The sequence below is a fragment of the Microcaecilia unicolor genome, chromosome 9 (assembly GCF_901765095.1).
Source record: "Microcaecilia unicolor chromosome 9, aMicUni1.1, whole genome shotgun sequence".
Classification (NCBI taxonomy): domain Eukaryota; kingdom Metazoa; phylum Chordata; class Amphibia; order Gymnophiona; family Siphonopidae; genus Microcaecilia; species Microcaecilia unicolor.
The window spans coordinates 79,230,097-79,248,822 of NC_044039.1; the positions used below are offsets into that span (position 1 = coordinate 79,230,097).

Genomic DNA, 18,726 nt, shown 5'->3' on the forward strand with positions numbered 1-18,726 from the left:
TCCAGGTGGAGATGAGACAAGACTGGACCGGAACCCCGGACTGGAGTTCTACACTGGAACACTCGGAACTGGAACGCACCGGACGGGTGCGCACTGGAGTGGGGCCCGCTGGACTGGACACACTGGAGTGGCCCCACTGGACTGGAACATACAGGAGTGAAACCCGCTGGACTGGAACACACTGGAGCGGAACCCGCGGAACTGGAACACCCTGGACCTAGGCTTCACCTACACTTGACCGCCTTTCCCCGAGGGTTGAGCCCTCAGGTTCTGGCAGCCGGTAGGACTTACAGGAAAACCCGGAACTGGCACTTGCAAGCAGGAACAGCAGGAATGAAGATCCAGGAGTGCCCCCTGGCACCTAGGCGAAGACAAGGCAGACAGGCAGGGACTGTCCGGGTTCCGGCAGTCGGCAGGTTTAACACAATGACTAGTAAACTGTACCCAGGCTAATAGGAACGCTATACCCAGGCAAACCAGTCATACACAAGAAACATACACGGAGCAAACTCAGGAGACTTGTAAGGCTATACACCAGCTAACAACTAAGCTGTGCCCAAGCTAACAAGTCATGCACTGGAAACAAACACAGAACACTAGCAAAGCTTTACACAGGCTACAAGCCACACGGTGCCTAAGCTGGCTAGTCAAGTATTAGGAACAAACACAGGGAACTAGCAAAGCTATACACAGGCTAACAAGCCACACGGTGCCTAAGCTGGCTAGTCTAACACTAGCAACAAACACAGAGAACTAGCAAAGCTATACACAGGCTAGCAAGCCACACGGTGCCTAAGCTGGCTAGTCTATCACTAGGAACAAACACAGAGAACTAGCAGAGCTATGCACAGGCTAACAAGCCACACGGTGCCTCAGCTGGCTAGTCTAACCCTAGGAACAAACACAGAGAACTAGCAGAGCTATGCACAGGCTAACAAGCCACACGGTGCCTCAGCTAGCTAGTCTAACCCTAGGAACAAACACAGAGAACTAGCAGAGCTATGCACAGGCTAACAAGCCACACGGTGCCTAAGCTGGGTAGTCTAACACTAGCAACAAACACAGAGAACTAGCAAAGCTATACACAGGCTAACAAGCCAGACGGTGCCTAAGCTAGCTAGTCTAAACAAACACAGAGCACTAGCAAAGCTATACACAGGCTACAAGCCAGACGGTGCCTAAGCTAGCTAGTCTAACATAGAAACTCACACAGAGCAAACACTGAAACAGTGTACAGAGCACTCTATACACCAGGACCTTTAGATGAGATGCAAGGGCCAGGACTGTAGTCTCCAAGTGATTAATAAAGCCCTTCAACACCAGAGCCACAGCTGCAGCAATCACCTTGCAACCAGAGGCTTGACACACAGAGCAGTCAGCCCATAGGAAGGAACAGCGGGAGCCATCTTGGATACTGGCAAAGAGGAGGAGGCGGCGGCAGCCATCTTGGAAGAGGCATAGCCCACACAGGTGAGGTTCAGTAGGGCAATTAGCACACAGAGCCAGAGAGAACCTAAGACAGACACAGACACAGAGACAAGCAGAAGCCAGCACAGACACTGACTCCCAGAAACAGGGTAAGTCTGAGGGTTGTCACGGCCACGGACGTGACAAATAAATTGCATTTCAAGGATGTTCTGCTTTTAAGTTGCTGGATTTTGGGTGGCATAGTGAACTTTTGTTCACACCAATTTTCTTTTTTAAGTTTCCATGAATTGTCAAAAGATTCATTCAGCTTCATGTTTCACTACTGGCCATAATCAATTTAACAGCTGATCCCATTTCTTTCTCCCAATTCTCAACTGTTCCTAAAGTTGAAAATTCAAGGCTGTCACCGACTTCCAGTAACCTTTCCTCCAGATCCATCCCACCAGTGGCCTCACAAGCCCTGGCCAATAGAATAACAGTAGCTCGTAACATCAAATTAACATTGAATTTCTCAGAATGTTATCCAACTGAAGTACAAACATCCCTCTTTCAGAGCTCCAACTGTAAAGTAGAAACTAAAATGTGAAGAATGCCATAGAATTGCATTTGCTCATGTGTGATCTTATTGATAAAGTACGCAGGTTCTCAGAAGTTTAAGTCATAGAAAGTTACTTTTAGTCTATTTCAGCAAATCTACATGTCTGCACACTAAGAACACTTATCTGGTCAACCTGGTCTGACACAACCCTCCCCTCCCTCCAAAAAAAAAAACAAAAAACAAATGGCCTCCCCACCCTCAAAAAAACAAAACCCCACACAAATTAAAATCAGGTTTATCAAGCTACTGCACCACACACTACCTGGTGTCCAATTAACAGGTCTACAAGAAAGCCAGCCAAACCAAAGCGATTTCTACTATTATAACACTGATCAGCTAAATACAGTTTATGAAGAAATCAAACATCCATTGTGTACACTATGCCTACTACCAAAAAATGTATTATGGTTTCTTTTCTATGTTGTGAGGAGCAAAGGAACTACAAAGCTCAGAAGGCAGGGCAACAACAGAGAAACCAGGAACTAAGAAACTATAAGGTCCAGAAGGCAGTGCAGCAACAGCAGAGGGATCAGGTGAAGGGAGAGGATTCTCTGCAAGAAAGGGAGGAGCTGGGGGTTGATTGGGAAATGGAATCAGATGTGGGAGGGGCCCCTAGATCGAGAGGAAGGGGAGGAGAGAATGGAACTGGAGGAGGTGGAAGAAAGAGAGAATGAGGAGGAAATGGAAGTACTGTTAGAGGGCTCTTAAGAGTGAGTTATGAACTGAACATGATAGGGTGTGAATGAAGACTTGCTGGATTGACCCGGTGGGTGGATGTCAGGTGAATTTGTGCTGACAAATGAGGGAGGTGGGTCATTAGGTCTAAGAGTGAGAAAGTGATTTAGACCATATTGCTGTGAAAGTGAACTGTGTTGAAAGGCAGGGCTAAGCTGAACTGTATTGAAGGCAGTGCCCAAATTGAACTGTGTTGAAAGGCAGGGCTAAGCTGAACTGTATTGAAGGCAGTGCCCAAATTGAACTGTGTTAAAAGCAGTGCTAACGTGAATGGTGTTTAAAAGTTGGACTATACCGGGTAAAGGGGAAGGCCTGGGAAGACGTAAGAAGAGTAGAAATATTAAGGAGATAATAAAGCACTTCTAGTGAATCACCTGTTTTCCTGAGGCACTGATTGCAGACCTTCAACCCTGGGAGTGAATGGTGTGCAAAGCTGAGAAGGAAGAGACTGAGGAGTGGTGAGGATACAGCATGTGATCCTGACATAATATGGTGGCAGTGGTGGGATTTCTTTTGAGCCCATGGTGTTGAACGGAGGAGTGTCCTGAGTGGAAAAGGCATCAGTTCCAGAGTCCAGTCCGGACGGAGAGCCAGAGCAAGGTGAAGGCCTGGAGGTTTCGGGAGCCCGTCGACAGGGCCAACGCTGACAGAGGCGCATTTCTCGCCTACCCAGGTAAAGGGTACCTAGGGAGGAGGCAAGGGAGGATACGTTAATCAGGGAAGCTCAGTGCCTGTGCATTATAGAAAGACTTTTGTGAGAAACCGCACTTGGGTGGTTGTTTTTCTTTTTTCCAGGTGCCGTGAATCCGGTGGACAAGATGGATCCCAAGGAACTGTTTGCATTTATGACGCATCAATTTCAGAAGCAGCAGGAAATGGCTCATCAGCTTATGGAAGAGTCGTGGGCTGCTTCTCGGGCTCAGCAGCAGCCTCTCTTGGACTTATTCCAGGAGTTGCTTCGAGGTGGAGGGCGGTTGCCGGGAATGGGGTCGGATGGAAGAATGAATCGAGCGGAAGGAGCGGTTGGAGTAGGAGGACCTCCAGGAGTGAACTGGCTGCCGTGGGTTAAGCTGACAGTCGGACAATATTGAGGATTACTTAGGGGCATTTGAAAGGGTGGCAGTGGCTGCAGGATGGCCCCAGGAACAATGGACAATTCGATTAGCCCCAGCGCTGTCTGGGGAGGCTTTGGCCGCTTTTAGGGCTTTGCCTACACTGGAGGTGGCAGACTATACCAAATTGAAAGAAGCTATTCTTGACAGGTATGGTGTGAGTCGACAGACATATAGGAGACGATTCAGAGAATTACGCTGGGTGGAAAGTGAAACACCCCGGGCTTTGGCTCAAAAGCTTTTTGATTTAGCAGGAAAGTGGTTAGAGCCTGAGAAGAGATCTGTGAATCAGGTAATGCAAGAGCTTGTACTAAACCAATTTTTGGAGGCACTACCTGAAAAGTTTAGGGTGGATTTGATAAAGAAGGGGTGTGTGTCGCTTGAGGAGGCCATTAAAAGTATAGAATGCTTCCTGGAGGCCCAGCGATGTGAAGGAAGAGGGGGACGAGTGGGGGAGAAGGTGGCAAGGGTAACAGGGTCCAGACCTTCCGTGAATGAGGAGAGAATGTGTTACAGGTGTGGAAGGAAAGGACATCTGAGGAAGGACTGCTTTGCAAAATTAGGGTTCACCTCCTACACCCTGGGGCCGGTGGTGGAGCAATTGAGGCAAGCAGTGGAGATAGGTGGGGTTTGGGTCGATGCTCTGCTGGATTCAGGGGCTGACCAGACCATGCTATCTCAGGCCCTCTGGGAAAGAATAAAGGGAAAGAGGGGAGTATGTAATGATAACAGGGGCCGGGCGGTCAGCATTCAGTGTGTTCACGGTGCCACCAATGCATATCCCCTTAAGAGGGTTAGTATAAAAAGTCCACTGGGTATGGGTGGCAATATTACCCCGGCTACCTCAGGAGCTACTTTTGGGAAGGGATTGGCCCTTGTTTGCGCACTGTTTGAGGGAGAAGGAAGGGTTGGTCGTTACTCGGGGGCAGGGAAAAAGCGAGAAAAGGTAGAGCAAAATTTCTCATTATTTTTCCTTTTCAGGTGGAGGTTCTAGGGGCACCTGGGAAGACTCGGGAGTCCGGGCAGTCAAAAAAATTAACACAGAGGCGCAGGGCTCAGACAATGAAAGGGATTGAGCAGGTAGGGGAGTTTCCTGAGGAGTTGTTGAACCGGTTCCCTTATTTTATCAGAGAACAGGAGTCAGATCCCACATTGAAATATGCTTGAGAAAGGGCGAGGGAACCTGGGGGGGGGGAGGTACCCAGGGGCCTAAGTTTGTGATAGAGAATGGGTTACTGTTTAGAGTGGTTCAAGCTGAAGGCAGTGAGGAGGAGATTAAACAACCTGTGGTACCTAGGGGATTCCGGAACTTGGTGATACAGTTAGCGCATGACCATCCACTGGGAGGACATAAGGGGGTGCAGAAAACAGTGAGACAGTTACTAGGACAGTTTTACTGGCCTGGAATATACAAAGAAGTAGAGGAGTACTGTAAGTCCTGTGCAGTGTGTCAGAAGCTGGCTGAGAAAGGGCCAAGCCCTGCCCCATTGCACCCTATTCCCCGAATTGAGAACCGTGTGGGAGGTTGGCAATAGATATTATAGGTCCCTTGGTTAAGTCCAAAAGAGGGTTTTCCTATATTCTAGTAATTGTGGATGTGGCTACCCGTTTTCCCTGGGCCATACCCTTGCGAAATATCTCGGCCAAGGTTATTGCTGCGAAGCTGATTCGGATTTTTTGTGAGGTCGGGTTTCCGAGGGTGGTGTTAACTGATAGAAAATTGGTGCCTCTTTCTCGCACCCTTGTACAGGTTTGGGAGGCTTTTGATATTAAACACATTTGTACGTCAGCCTATCACCCTCAAACCAATGGCCTAGTGGAGAAGTTCAACAAAACTTTGAAGATGTTGTTAAGAAAGGGGTTAGGATCACACTATGAAAACTGGGATCAACTTTTGCCTTTTGCATTGTATGTATCTAGGGAATGTGTGCAGGCCTCCCTAGGAGTATCCCCCTTTGAATTATTGTATGGGCGGGCACCAAGGGGAGTGCTGGATATTCTCAGGGAACAATGGGTACCACCCGAAAGGGAGGATAAAACGGTAGTAGAATATCTTCATGATTTGAAAGGTTGGTTACAGAGGTTAGGCACTTATTCCCGGGGTAATCTGGATAAAGCCCAAAGTTATCAGAAGATTCATTATGATCGGGGAACGCAGGTCAGAGTATTTCAGGAAGGGGATAAAGTAGTGGCTAGGGTCCCGGATAATGCACATAAATTAAGTAAATGGAAGGGACCCTGTATAGTGAGGAAACGGTTGGGCCCAGTCACTTATGAAGTAGCAAATGAGCGAGGGAAGACTCAAACCTACAGTGGTGGAAATAAGTATTTGATCCCTTGCTGATTTTGTAAGTTTGCCCACTGACAAAGACATGAGCAGCCCATAATTGAAGGGTAGGTTATTGGTAACAGTGAGAGATAGCACATCACAAATTAAATCCGGAAAATCACATTGTGGAAAGTATATGAATTTATTTGCATTCTGCAGAGGGAAATAAGTATTTGATCCCCCACCAACCAGTAAGAGATCACCAACCAGTAAGAGATCTGGCCCCTACAGACCAGGTAGATGCTCCAAATCAACTCGTTACCTGCATGACAGACAGCTGTCGGCAATGGTCACCTGTATGAAAGACACCTGTCCACAGACTCAGTGAATCAGTCAGACTCTAACCTCTACAAAATGGCCAAGAGCAAGGAGCTGTCTAAGGATGTCAGGGACAAGATCATACACCTGCACAAGGCTGGAATGGGCTACAAAACCATCAGTAAGACGCTGGGCGAGAAGGAGACAACTGTTGGTGCCATAGTAAGAAAATGGAAGAAGTACAAAATGACTGTCAATCGACAAAGATCTGGGGCTCCACGCAAAATCTCACCTCGTGGGGTATCCTTGATCATGAGGAAGGTTAGAAATCAGCCTACAACTACAAGGGGGGAACTTGTCAATGATCTCAAGGCAGCTGGGACCACTGTCACCACGAAAACCATTGGTAACACATTACGACATAACGGATTGCAATCCTGCAGTGCCCGCAAGGTCCCCCTGCTCCGGAAGGCACATGTGACGGCCCGTCTGAAGTTTGCCAGTGAACACCTGGATGATGCCGAGAGTGATTGGGAGAAGGTGCTGTGGTCAGATGAGACAAAAATTGAGCTCTTTGGCATGAACTCAACTCGCCGTGTTTGGAGGAAGAGAAATGCTGCCTATGACCCAAAGAACACCGTCCCCACTGTCAAGCATGGAGGTGGAAATGTTATGTTTTGGGGGTGTTTCTCTGCTAAGGGCACAGGACTACTTCACCGCATCAATGGGAGAATGGATGGGGCCATGTACCGTACAATTCTGAGTGACAACCTCCTTCCCTCCGCCAGGGCCTTAAAAATGGGTCGTGGCTGGGTCTTCCAGCACGACAATGACCCAAAACATACAGCCAAGGCAACAAAGGAGTGGCTCAGGAAGAAGCACATTAGGGTCATGGAGTGGCCTAGCCAGTCACCAGACCTTAATCCCATTGAAAACTTATGGAGGGAGCTGAAGCTGCGAGTTGCCAAGCGACAGCCCAGAACTCTTAATGATTTAGAGATGATCTGCAAAGAGGAGTGGACCAAAATTCCTCCTGACATGTGTGCAAACCTCATCATCAACTACAGAAGACGTCTGACCGCTGTGCTTGCCAACAAGGGTTTTGCCACCAAGTATTAGGTCTTGTTTGCCAGAGGGATTAAATACTTATTTCCCTCTGCAGAATGCAAATAAATTCATATACTTTCCACAATGTGATTTTCCGGATTTAATTTGTGATGTGCTATCTCTCACTGTTACCAATAACCTACCCTTCAATTATGGGCTGCTCATGTCTTTGTCAGTGAGCAAACTTACAAAATCAGCAAGGGATCAAATACTTATTTCCACCACTGTATCATGTGAACGTGCTCCAGCCTTGGCAGGAAAGGAAAGCCTATTGGGCAAAAAAGGAGGACGACGACTTAGGGCCTCAGATATCAGAGATCTTTATTCCTAGAGAAGTGACAGTGGGGGACAGCTTAGAGGGTCCACAAAAAGAACAGATGCAAGCTCTGTTGTTGGAGTTCCAGGATGTTCTCACAGCCTGTCCAGGGGAGACGCACTTAATCGAGCATGAAATTGAGACTGAGAAAGGGAGGGTGGTTCGTCGGCGACCTTATAGGTTATCCCCAGGTAAAAAGCAGGAGGTAAACAAGTGAAGGAAATGCTGGACTTTGGGGTGATCGAGGAATCCATTAGTCCGTGGGCAAGTCCTGTGGTGTTAGTACCTAAGAGAGATGGATCCTGGCATTTTTGTATTGATTTTCGGCAAGTTAATGCGCTGTCAGTGCCAGATGCTTATCCTATGCCCCGTATTGAGGATTTGATAGATAGACTAGGTTCGGCACAGTTCTTGTCTACTCTTGACTTAACAAAGGGGTACTGGCAAATTCCTTTATCGGGAAGGCTCTGCCTAAAACAGCTTTTTGTACCCTGCTTGGGTTGTTTCAGTTCAAGCGAATGCCGTTTGGCTTAAATTCAGCTGCCGCTTCTTGCCAACGCCTTCTGGACAGAGTTTTGAGATCACACCAGGAATATGCAGCTGCCTATTTGAATGATGTAATCATTCATAGTCCAGATTGGGAGACTCATGTAGCCCAGGTTAGGGGGGTACTGCAATCTTTTCAGGAAGCAGGTCTCACACTTAACCCTCAAAAATGCCATTTTGCCCAGCGGGAGGTAAAATACTTGGGCTATCAGGTAGGAAATGGACACGTTAAGCCTTTGTGGGATAAAGTGAAGAGTATTCAGGAGTTTCCCCTTCCTACCAATAAGAAAACGCTAAGGAGTTTTTTGGGGTTGATAGGTTATTACAGAAGATTTATACCTCACTTCACATCCCGAGCCGCCCCCTTGACAGATATGTTGAAGGGAAATAGGCCGAATCAGCTCCAGTGGCAGGAGGACTCGGAAAGGGTATTTGCTGGGTTGCGGTCCGCATTATGCCAGGAGCCTCTACTTAAAGCAGTGGACTTTGAGAAACCTTTTGTATTGCATACTGATGCATCCGGGGTAGGATTAGGGGTGGTGTTATCGCAAGTGCATGAGGGAGAGGAGCATCCGATTATGTACTTGAGCAGGAAGCTTCTCCCTCATGAAACTCGGTATGCCACGATTGAGAGAGAGTGCCTGGCAGTTAAGTGGGCGATACAAGCTTGTGAGTTCTATCTTGAGGGGCGTCCCTTTAAGCTGGTCACTGATCATGCCCCATTAAAGTGGCTGGGTCAGATGAAGAATCATAATGCTAGGTTAATGAGGTAGTATTTGGCGTTGCAACCATTTCAGTTTCAGGTGGAACATCAAGCAGGGAAATTAATGCAGCATGTTGATGTTCTGTCTAGGATTGCTAGTCCGGTGGGAAAAGAAGAAAAAAACAAACGGACTAGCAATCGTTTGACTGGGGGGGTATGTGAAGAGCAAAGGAACTACAAAGCTCAGAAGGCAGGGCAACAGCAGAGAAACCAGGAACTAAGAAACTACAAGGTCCATAAGGCAGTGCAGCAACAGCAGAGGGATCAGGTGAAGGGAGAGGATTCTCTGCAAGAAAGGGAGGAGCCGGGGTTGATTAAGAAATGGAATCAGATGTGGGAGGGGAGGAGCCCCTAGATCGAGAGGAAGGGGAGGAGAGAATGGAACTGGAGGAGGTGGAAGAAAGAGAGAATGAGGAGGAAATGGAAGTACTGTTAGAGGGCTCTTAAGAGTGAGTTATAAACTGAACATGAGAGGGTGTGAATGAAGACTTGCTGGATTGACCCGGTGGGTGGATGTCAGGTGAATTTGTGCTGACAAATGAGGGAGGTGGGTCATTAGGTCTAAGAGTGAGAAAGTGATTTAGACCATATTGCTGTGAAAGTGAACTGTGCTGAAAAGCAGGGCCAAGCTGAACTGTGTGGAAAGGCAGTGCTAAGCTGAACTGTATTGAAAGCAGTGCTAACGTGAATGGTGTTTAAAAGTTGGACTATACCGGGTCAAGGGGAAGGCCTGGGAAAACGTAAGTAGTATTAAGGAGATAAAGCAGCACTTCTAATGAATCACCTGTTTTCCTGAGGCACTGATTGCAGACCTTCAACCCTGGGAGTGAATGGTGTGCAAAGCTGAGAAGGAAGAGACTGAGGAGTGGTGAGGATACAGCATGTGATCCTGACAATGTATTACCTTTAAAAGTGGACTAACATAGCTACCACATCACTTTACAAAGTGTTTTTAATTGGTAGTTGTGAGTAATGTAAATGATTTCAGTAAATTTCTAGAACTGCTCCAAGGAGTAGGCTCATAATAAATGGGGTTAGTGCCCAGGGTCAATTAATTTTAACACGTGTGATAGAGGATAGTATTAAATGGACTACATGCTCAGGAACTTCCTTTTCACTATATATATAAAAAAAAGCTTTGCTGTTTGGGGATTACATAGACCTTTTTCCAAGTATTTATTTTCTGTATCTATATACCCCCTAGGCCTAAGTGATCTATTTTTCAGGTACTGACACTGTCCCTAATGGGCTCACAATCTAGTATTATATTGTACCTGGGGCAATGGAGGGCTGAGTGACTTACCCAGGGTCACATGGAGTTGCAGAGGGAATTGAACCTGTTTCTCCAGGATCTCACCCTACTGCTGGCTGCAGAAATCAGTGTTCTGTTTTGTTGTTTTTTTTTTTTTTAAATACTGACCATCAAGGGCAGAATTAGGTCCAGATATGTCATGCAAGGTTCCACATTAGGAGTCACGGACCATAAAAGGGATCTAGGTATCGATGATAACGTTGAAACCTTCTGCTCAGTGTGCTACTGCGGCTAAGAAAGCAAATCGAATGTTAGGTATTATTAGGAAAGAAATGGAAAACAAAAATGAGGATGTTATAATGCCTTTGTATTGCTCCATGGTGTGACCGCACCTCAAATATTGTGTTCAATTCTGGTCATCGCATCTCAAAAAAGATATAGTGGAATTAGAAAAAGTGCAGAGAAGGGCGACAAAAATGATAAAGGGGATGGGACGACTTCCCTATGAGGAAAGGCTAAAGCGGCTATGGCTCTTCAGCTTGGAGAAAAGGCAGCTGAGGGGAGATATGATAGAGGTCTATAAAATAATGAGTGGAGTTGAACGGGTAGATGTGAAGTGTCTGTTCACGCTTTCCAAAAATACTAGGACTAGCGGGCATGCGATGAAGCTACAATGTAGTAAATGTAAAACTAATCAGAGAAAAATTTTCACTCAACATGTAATTAAACTCTGGAATTCGTTGCCAGAGAATGTGGTAAAGGCAGTTAGCTTAGCGGAGTTTTAAAAAGGTTTGGATGACTTCCTAAAGGAAAAGTCCATAGACCATTATTAAATGGACTTAGGGAAAATCCACCATTTCTGGGATAAGCAGCATAAAATGTTTTGTATATTTTTGGGATCTTGCCAGGTATTTGTGACCTGGATTGGCCACTGTTGGAAACAGGATGCTGGGCTCGATTGACCTTTGGTCTTTCCCAGTATGGCAATACTTATGTAAGCCAGGCCATGCCACTGGCACTGAATATCCCAAGCCCAATTCCTAAGCTAGTGTTTCCCCCAAGTCTGGTCCTGGAGTACCCCTTGCCAGTTAGGTTTTCAGGATATCCACAATGAATATGCATAAACTTAATTTGAATACACTGCTTTCATTATATGCAAATCTTTCATGCATATTCATCATGGATATCTTGAAAACCTGACTTGAGGAAACACTGTCCTAAGCCACCGGGGTTTATGCGGGTCCCAGTTAATATTGGCCAGGGTCCGTAAGACCATCTGCCCCCATTAGATGCCTACTCCCCTACCACCCCAAGGCAAGAACCCCTCCCCCAGCTTGATCCTCCTGCTGAATATCTCCTTTAACCTCCTCTGCCAAAACCAGCTAGGTTGAGGATCAGACTTGGGAAAACACTGTCCTAAGCCACTGAGGCTATGGAGGTCCCAGCTTAATAGTGGTCAGGATCTGCATAAGACTATCTGCCCCCATTAGATGTCTACTCCCCATCCCTCCCACTCCCAGAACCAAGGCAAGACCCCCCCCCCCCCCCGGTCCATTTCTTTTAACATCCCAAGCCAAAACCAGCTAGGTTGAGGAAGAAATAGCTTTGTTTCACCTTACTTGGTTAGCAGAGATTTTCAGTCTGCTAACTGGTTGAGCACCAACTGGGCACTGGTCTGAATATTGGCCAGTGCCTGGTTTAACTTTTAGGACATGGCATTAGTTGCCGCCATCCTCCTCCCTCAACCCCCCCCCCCCCCCTTGTAAACAGAGCATGACACCTCCTCCCCCTACCCCCCCCCCAAATGATATGAGAGACCCACCTAACACCTACATCCCTCCCCCCCCCCCCCCCCCATTGCTAGGGGCTTACCTGCCTGTTCCCTGGTGGTCCAGTTGGAAAAGGGGTTGGAACGATGCCCACTTGCTCCTGCATGTTGCACCAGCTGCCACAAAATGGCTGCTGTGACCTCCAGTTATTTTGGGGCGGCTGGTGCAACAGGCAGGAGCAAGTGGGCATTACTATTGTCCCTTTCCCTACTAGACCACCAGGGAACAGGCAATTAAGCCCCCAGCAAGGGGAGGGGGGGAGTAGCCATAGTCATGCTCTGTTTCCAGGGAGGAGGGGTGGAGGGAGGGGGATGGCAACTAATGCCATGTCCCAAAAGTTAAATCAGGCACCGGCCAATATTCAGACCAGTGTCCAGTATAAAGGCAGGTCAGCCTTTTGTCTTATGCAGTTTAGCAAACTGAAAATCTCTGCTAATCAAAGTCTTCCTCCACATCGCTCACACCCTAGCTGGTTTTGGCTTGGGAAGTTAAAGGTGATAATTCAGCAGCACTATCCCGTTATGTGCCATGTAATATGGACCGGACGAATGAATAAACCAGCCAGAAACTTTTCCTGCTGTGTTTTTTTTTTTTTTTAATCATTTTTATTAAAGCAAGCAAAAAGTAATGTAAAATCAACAAATACAATTTCTGAAGAATAAGAGAACTCCTGTAAGATCTTGCTGTGTTCTAGCCATTCAACATGCGACCCCGGGCCAGTGAAGTCAAGGTGTCCCAAAAGGATGACCACAATTGAAGATACCGGTCACCGTGAGCAGAAACTAAATCGCTGATGTCTATGCTCCAGCGTGCTTAGAGTAATCATAGACGCTCTCCAGTACTGAATAGTCAGTGGAGCTGAGGAAAGCCATAACTTTAGAACAGCTTTTTCCCCCACAAGGCTGCATGCTTTAGAAAGGTTTTCATACCAGCAGGCGCAGACCCACTCAACTGGAATAGTTCAAAACAAGAGGTCTAGGAGTCTAAGCAGCATATCAAAATTGTGACACATGGGAACATAACTGGATCCAAAATCTGCATATAATCAGGCACAACCAAAACATATCTATTTCTATCCCCTTTCGCCTCAGACCCCTCCCTCAATGCTCACCTACCCTTACTTACACCTCTCCTACTCCCTTCACTCTTGCCCATTCCCGTCCGCCTCATCTACCCTCCAATTGCTCACTTACCCTTGCTCATACTTCTTCTACTCCCCTCATCCCTGCATTCCTATTCCTTTTATTACTCTGATAATACTCAACTTATTTCTCTCCACCAATACTTTGTAATCCCAATTACTATGTAAGCCGCATTGAACCTGCTTTGAGTGGGAAAGCACAGGGTGCAAATGTAACAAATAAAAATATGGCCCAAATGCACTCCTGTACATGCACATTTAGGGCAATCATCCACTGGTTGCAATGTGGCTCAAAAGGCTCTGAGGAGAAATATACAGACGCATTATAAATGTAAACTGTACTTCCCAAAATTCTGTAGCAACTGCAAATTTATAAACCCTCTACACCAGGGGTTCCCAAACATTTTCGGTATGCAGCACCCCTCCCGGCCACATGGGTCTCCCTTTTCCTGCAGCTCCCTCCTCTCACACCAGAACATCACTACCTTCCTTCAGGTCTAGAATCGTTGCTGCTTCCTTCTCCTTTCCCTGCTGCAGTGCTTGCAGCTTACATTTTCTGGCCAGCACTCCAAGGCCTTCCCAGTCTGCTGTGTCTGGCGCTCTCTGATGCAACTTCCTGTTGCGAGGGCCAGTCGTGGCAGAGGGAAGTCCTCACAGTGCCTGTGTGAATCATGGATGGCCCAAAAATGTAAGCTGCAAGCACTGCAGCAGCACCGGGGGAGGAAGCAGCAGGTGCTGGACCTGCGTGAGGAGAATGTAGGGAGCGATGCGCCGTGGCACCCGAATTCACTGCGGCGCACCAGGGTGCCACAGTGCACAGTTTGGGAACTGCTGCTCTACATACAAGGTTTCTGGGCACCCTGCAAAGATTTAAAAAAAAAAAGGTCTTGCAACCATTTTGCTGCCAAACCCTCAAAACCAAAACCTGGTAAATTCTCCCGCAAGTGGCCATGGTAATTCTGAAAGGTACTGAGTTTCCACCAGCGTCTCCCACACCTCATTTGATAGGTAAACCTGTAGAAGAGTTGTAGTATGTTTAAGTGATATGTGTGCAAATTGATCAGAGAGAGGAAGTCCATGGTCAGCAAAGGATTGAAGTGTTCCATCCTCCTCCACCAAATGAAAGAGGTAGTGAAGTCCCTCTTTTCCACCGAATAAGTGACCGGGGGGGGGGGGGGGGGGGGGGGGGGGGGGGGAGAGAACCTCCCACTGAGAAAGCCAAATTACCTGACAAGGGCAAAAGAGGGGATACATGTGGATTCACTTTAAGGAAAGTATTCGACCATCGTCATGTTCGATAAAGTGAAACCAAAATAGGGGCAAAGGGGGGCGGAGTCCAGATTGCTGGTGATGAGTGAAGCCAAAAACTAAAGTGATGTGGTTGTAGCAGCCCACGTTCAGCAGCAGTATATCGCAAAAAAAAATGCTGTGCCATGAAACCAATCCATGAGATGTCTCAGACAACTGGCAATGGAAAACAGCTTAACATTCAGTACCCTCAAGCTGCCCTGGGGATGAGGCAAGTAGGTTTGAAACATGGGAAATCAGGGACGGCATGCCACAAATATTTAGTGACCATTCCATCTATGGTATGTTCATGTTGGAACAGAAATAAGAGAAGGATCTGAAGTTTGTATGTTCACTTAGGAACAAGAATCATGTTGAACAGCGCTATACATTCCAACAAGGAGAGGGGTGAGTTCTACCACATCCTAAGCGTGGATTTCATGACTGCCCAAAGAGGGGAAAGGTTAACCATAAGTAACTGGGTCAGATCAGGTGGAATGGAATACCCAAATACTTCAAATGACCCTCCACCCATACCTTTCCTGCTGTTTAAATTGCTTTGAATATCAACCCTTTATCATTCTCATGTCAGCACCTATGATGAAGGTCCTGTAATTAGTGTTAATGTCACATTCCCCCCCCCCCCCCTTCTAGGGTATACATATTTATGCAAGGTGCAAAATGTTAGGTCTTTAAGTTACATTGAACTGGAAATTTATATTTTGCTTGTACCTTCTCAGTTCTACACAGATTACAGAAAGAGCCAGAGCAATTAAGATATACATAATAATAAAGTTACAACAAAGAAATGATCATAAATCCAAAGTTAACTATGATCCAATCTAACACATATTTACAAAACAGTATAGTTTCACAACTTCTAAAATCTAGAAAAATTGTGTGAAGGCTAGAACTTCACCCATTTCCTTTCAGACTCTTGCCGCTTGAAAGGCAGAGATTCAAAAATGTGTGTTCTCCTTTTGCCTTTAATGGAAAGAAGACGTGTTTTCTGTACGCAATCTGGTAAAACTAGTAAATAGAAAACATTCATACATAATGGAACAGAAACAAATTTTATGAAGGATACGAAGAAATTTAAATTGTATTCTGGCTTCAATGGGGAGCCAATGCAGTTATATAAAATGATGATGAAATACTATAATATTTCTTAAGGGAGGAGATTAGATGAAATGCAGTACTGTGGATTATTGGCAATTTTTTGGCATTGGCACTAAGTGTCAGAATATCACAACCTATTATAATCACTGCACCAATTTTTTTTATTACTATAAATAAAAATTGAAAATATGTACTGAAAAATGGTCACTAAAAGATACAATTTTCTTCTACCTATGGCTTTTATTTTTTAAGTAAATATATATTATCTCAAAATAATGAAAATGGCAGCGGGATTCAAGATGGAAGGATTTCTTCAAACACAGGGGTGGGCAACCACAGTCCTCAAGGGCCACAACCCAGTTGGACTTTCAAGACTTCCACAACTTAGAGGCCGACCAAATTTTGGTTTCAGTTACTGCACAGAAGAAAGACCAAAATTCTAGTTTGGGTTTCAGTCGAAAAAGCAAGCACATTTTCAGCTAAAAGCCAAATGCCTCTTCCCCCCACAAGACCAAGGAGTCCTCCCCTCTCCCAGAGATCAGGTCCTCACCAACAGGCCAACAGCCACCCCCGGTCCAAACCCCCTCCCCCCCCCCCACCAATGGGTGTCAAGTCAACCCTTCCCCCTCCCCCGACCACTAGAAGGCCCTCCCTGGGACTACGTTTTACTGTCCTGGTGGTCTAGTGTACTGTTTCCCCAAGTCCGTTATATGCAAATCTCTTTCATGCATATTCATTGTGGTTATCCTGAGGTACTCCAGGACCAGAGTTGGGAAACACTGATCTAGTGATCTCAAGGAATGCTATCCCAGTCATTCCTGCCCCCCTACTGGTTCCTGAATAAAAATGGGTGCCGAGAGTTCCCGCGGCAGCACTGCAAGACAAAAATCCCTTCCAGTGAAAAACTATTTCCTCATGTTGCTCCTAAGTCTACCACCCTGAAACCTGAACTCATGACTTCTAGTTCTTCCACTTCCCCATCTCTGATAAAGATTAGTCTGTATATTAAAGTATTTAAACATGTCTCATATCGCCCTTATCCTTCCTTTCCTCTAAGGAATACATACTCTGGTCTTCAAGTCTCTTCTCATAAGTCTTTTGGAACAAGCCTCATGGCATTTTTGTCACCTTCCCCTGAACCGCGTAAGGCTTCGGCCATGTTCCACTATTCAAGATTTCAGCAAAAACCTACTGATGCACATAAACCCACTAAAAGAAAATTTGGGGTGCACCTTCTCCAACCATTCCCAACCTGCCAGCCTAGAAAGAAGGTTCTGATAAATTACGATGCAACCATATCCAACAGGTATAACTGAAGCAGCACTATGTAGTCGCAAACCTTACCAACCCATTTTAGATGTCTGTTTGCTGTAACACAATTTTTAGAATATAGATTCTATGTAATCAAAACATTAAAAATGGTCTTGTAGATTAGAGCCCATGAGTGTGTATACAATTAGTGTGTTGTACTTGAACAGCATACTAAAGAGGATCCAAGTTCTTAAGATGCATAAATATAAGAAACAGGTATGGAACCTTCTCTCAAACTCTTCAAGGGCTGGGGAGGCACCAACAAATGTGGTAATTGTTTTCTGAACATTTTGCATGATGTGTTTTATATTACGATCTACTCTAGCTTGAGCACAACCAGTGCTGGGCTGACTCCTATGCCCTCGTAACTGAACTGATATGGATGGGCTGGACTATAAATTTTAAGGGGCATGTTAGCTTCAGAACTTTTTCAGTGCTGGGCAGACTTCTATGGTCTGTGCCCTAAGAATGGCATGGCCAAATCAAAACCATGTAAAATGAGTTTATCTTGTTGGGCAGACTGGATGGACAATTCAGGTCTTTATCTGCCATCATTTACTATGTTACCTACAAACAACTAAAGCACACTCACTAGCGCTATCACCAGATACATGATACCGATTAAATCCAACTGTTTTTTTTCATGAGTACCCAGTAAACTTATCTTTAACTAATGGCTTGATTTACTACATTTCTTCCCTTTCTCATTAAAATAAATTAGGATCAAGTTGAAAAACAGTGCTGAAAACGTTTCAGGTGTTTAACATCGGAACATCTTCGGCTATGAAGCAATCTGTCCAAAACCTTCCAAGACTACTCAGTTAACTCTAAGCCATCCGATCCAGCCCTGGTTTCTAAACTCCTACTGCGCCGGTTCTACAAAACAACACTGAGAACGTTTGGTGCCGGGAGTAACGAAAAAGAAAAGGCAGCGTACCGAAGCAGGCTCCGGAAACCAACGCAGCGGCGTTCAGGGCGCCGGCGGAGGCCCCATAGATCTTGCCAGCCTCCTTCACCAGGCGTGGGGCTTTCTCCTGCAGGCAGCTGGCGACGCCGACATGGTAAACTCCGAGGAAGCCGCAGCCGGCGAACGACAGGTTCCAGCCTCGTTCGAAATCAAACATGGCTGCAGGAGATGGTGATAAAAAAAGAAACACGAGATCACTTCTGCTTCATTCCATTGCGCCAGCCGTCTACCAACAGCCCGGTACTGAATGACTGACTACTGCTGTCTGAGACTCTGTGTGTGCCCGCTTGGTTATTTCAAGAAGGGGAGGCTTAGCACGAGCACTAAACATCCCACCCCCTTTCTTGTCATCCGGACACCATAGCCAATCAGAAGGTGCTGATGCTATTCAGGTGACGTCCCTCTTTATGAATATTCAATTTGACGATCCTGATTGGCGCCGGTAGAGCTAGCTAACTGCAGGTTGTGTGCCTTTGGGTCGATGCTACTATATTTTGGCCTTAAATGGGCCTATTTTTTTTTTTTTTGTTGTTGTTGTTAGTGTCAAATGAGGAAAAAGCAATTGCTAACAGTGCAGCAGGTTCAAAAGACTTAATCATCACGTGTTAAAATTTGACAAATCTGCCGT

At 46.0% G+C, this 18,726-nt stretch overlaps 1 protein-coding gene across 1 annotated transcript in view; it reads right to left on the reverse strand.

Moving 5' to 3' along the window:
- The window catches only part of LOC115477400 (patatin-like phospholipase domain-containing protein 2), a 183,469-nt gene extending 165,123 nt beyond the window's left edge, over positions 1 to 18,346 (reverse strand). The window contains exon 1 of the mRNA XM_030214254.1: positions 18,069 to 18,346. Within this exon, the coding sequence (XP_030070114.1) occupies positions 18,069 to 18,255 (187 nt within the window). The 5' untranslated portion in view covers positions 18,256 to 18,346. The remainder of the gene's footprint in view (positions 1 to 18,068) is intronic.
- Positions 18,347 to 18,726: the final 380 nt, after the last annotated feature.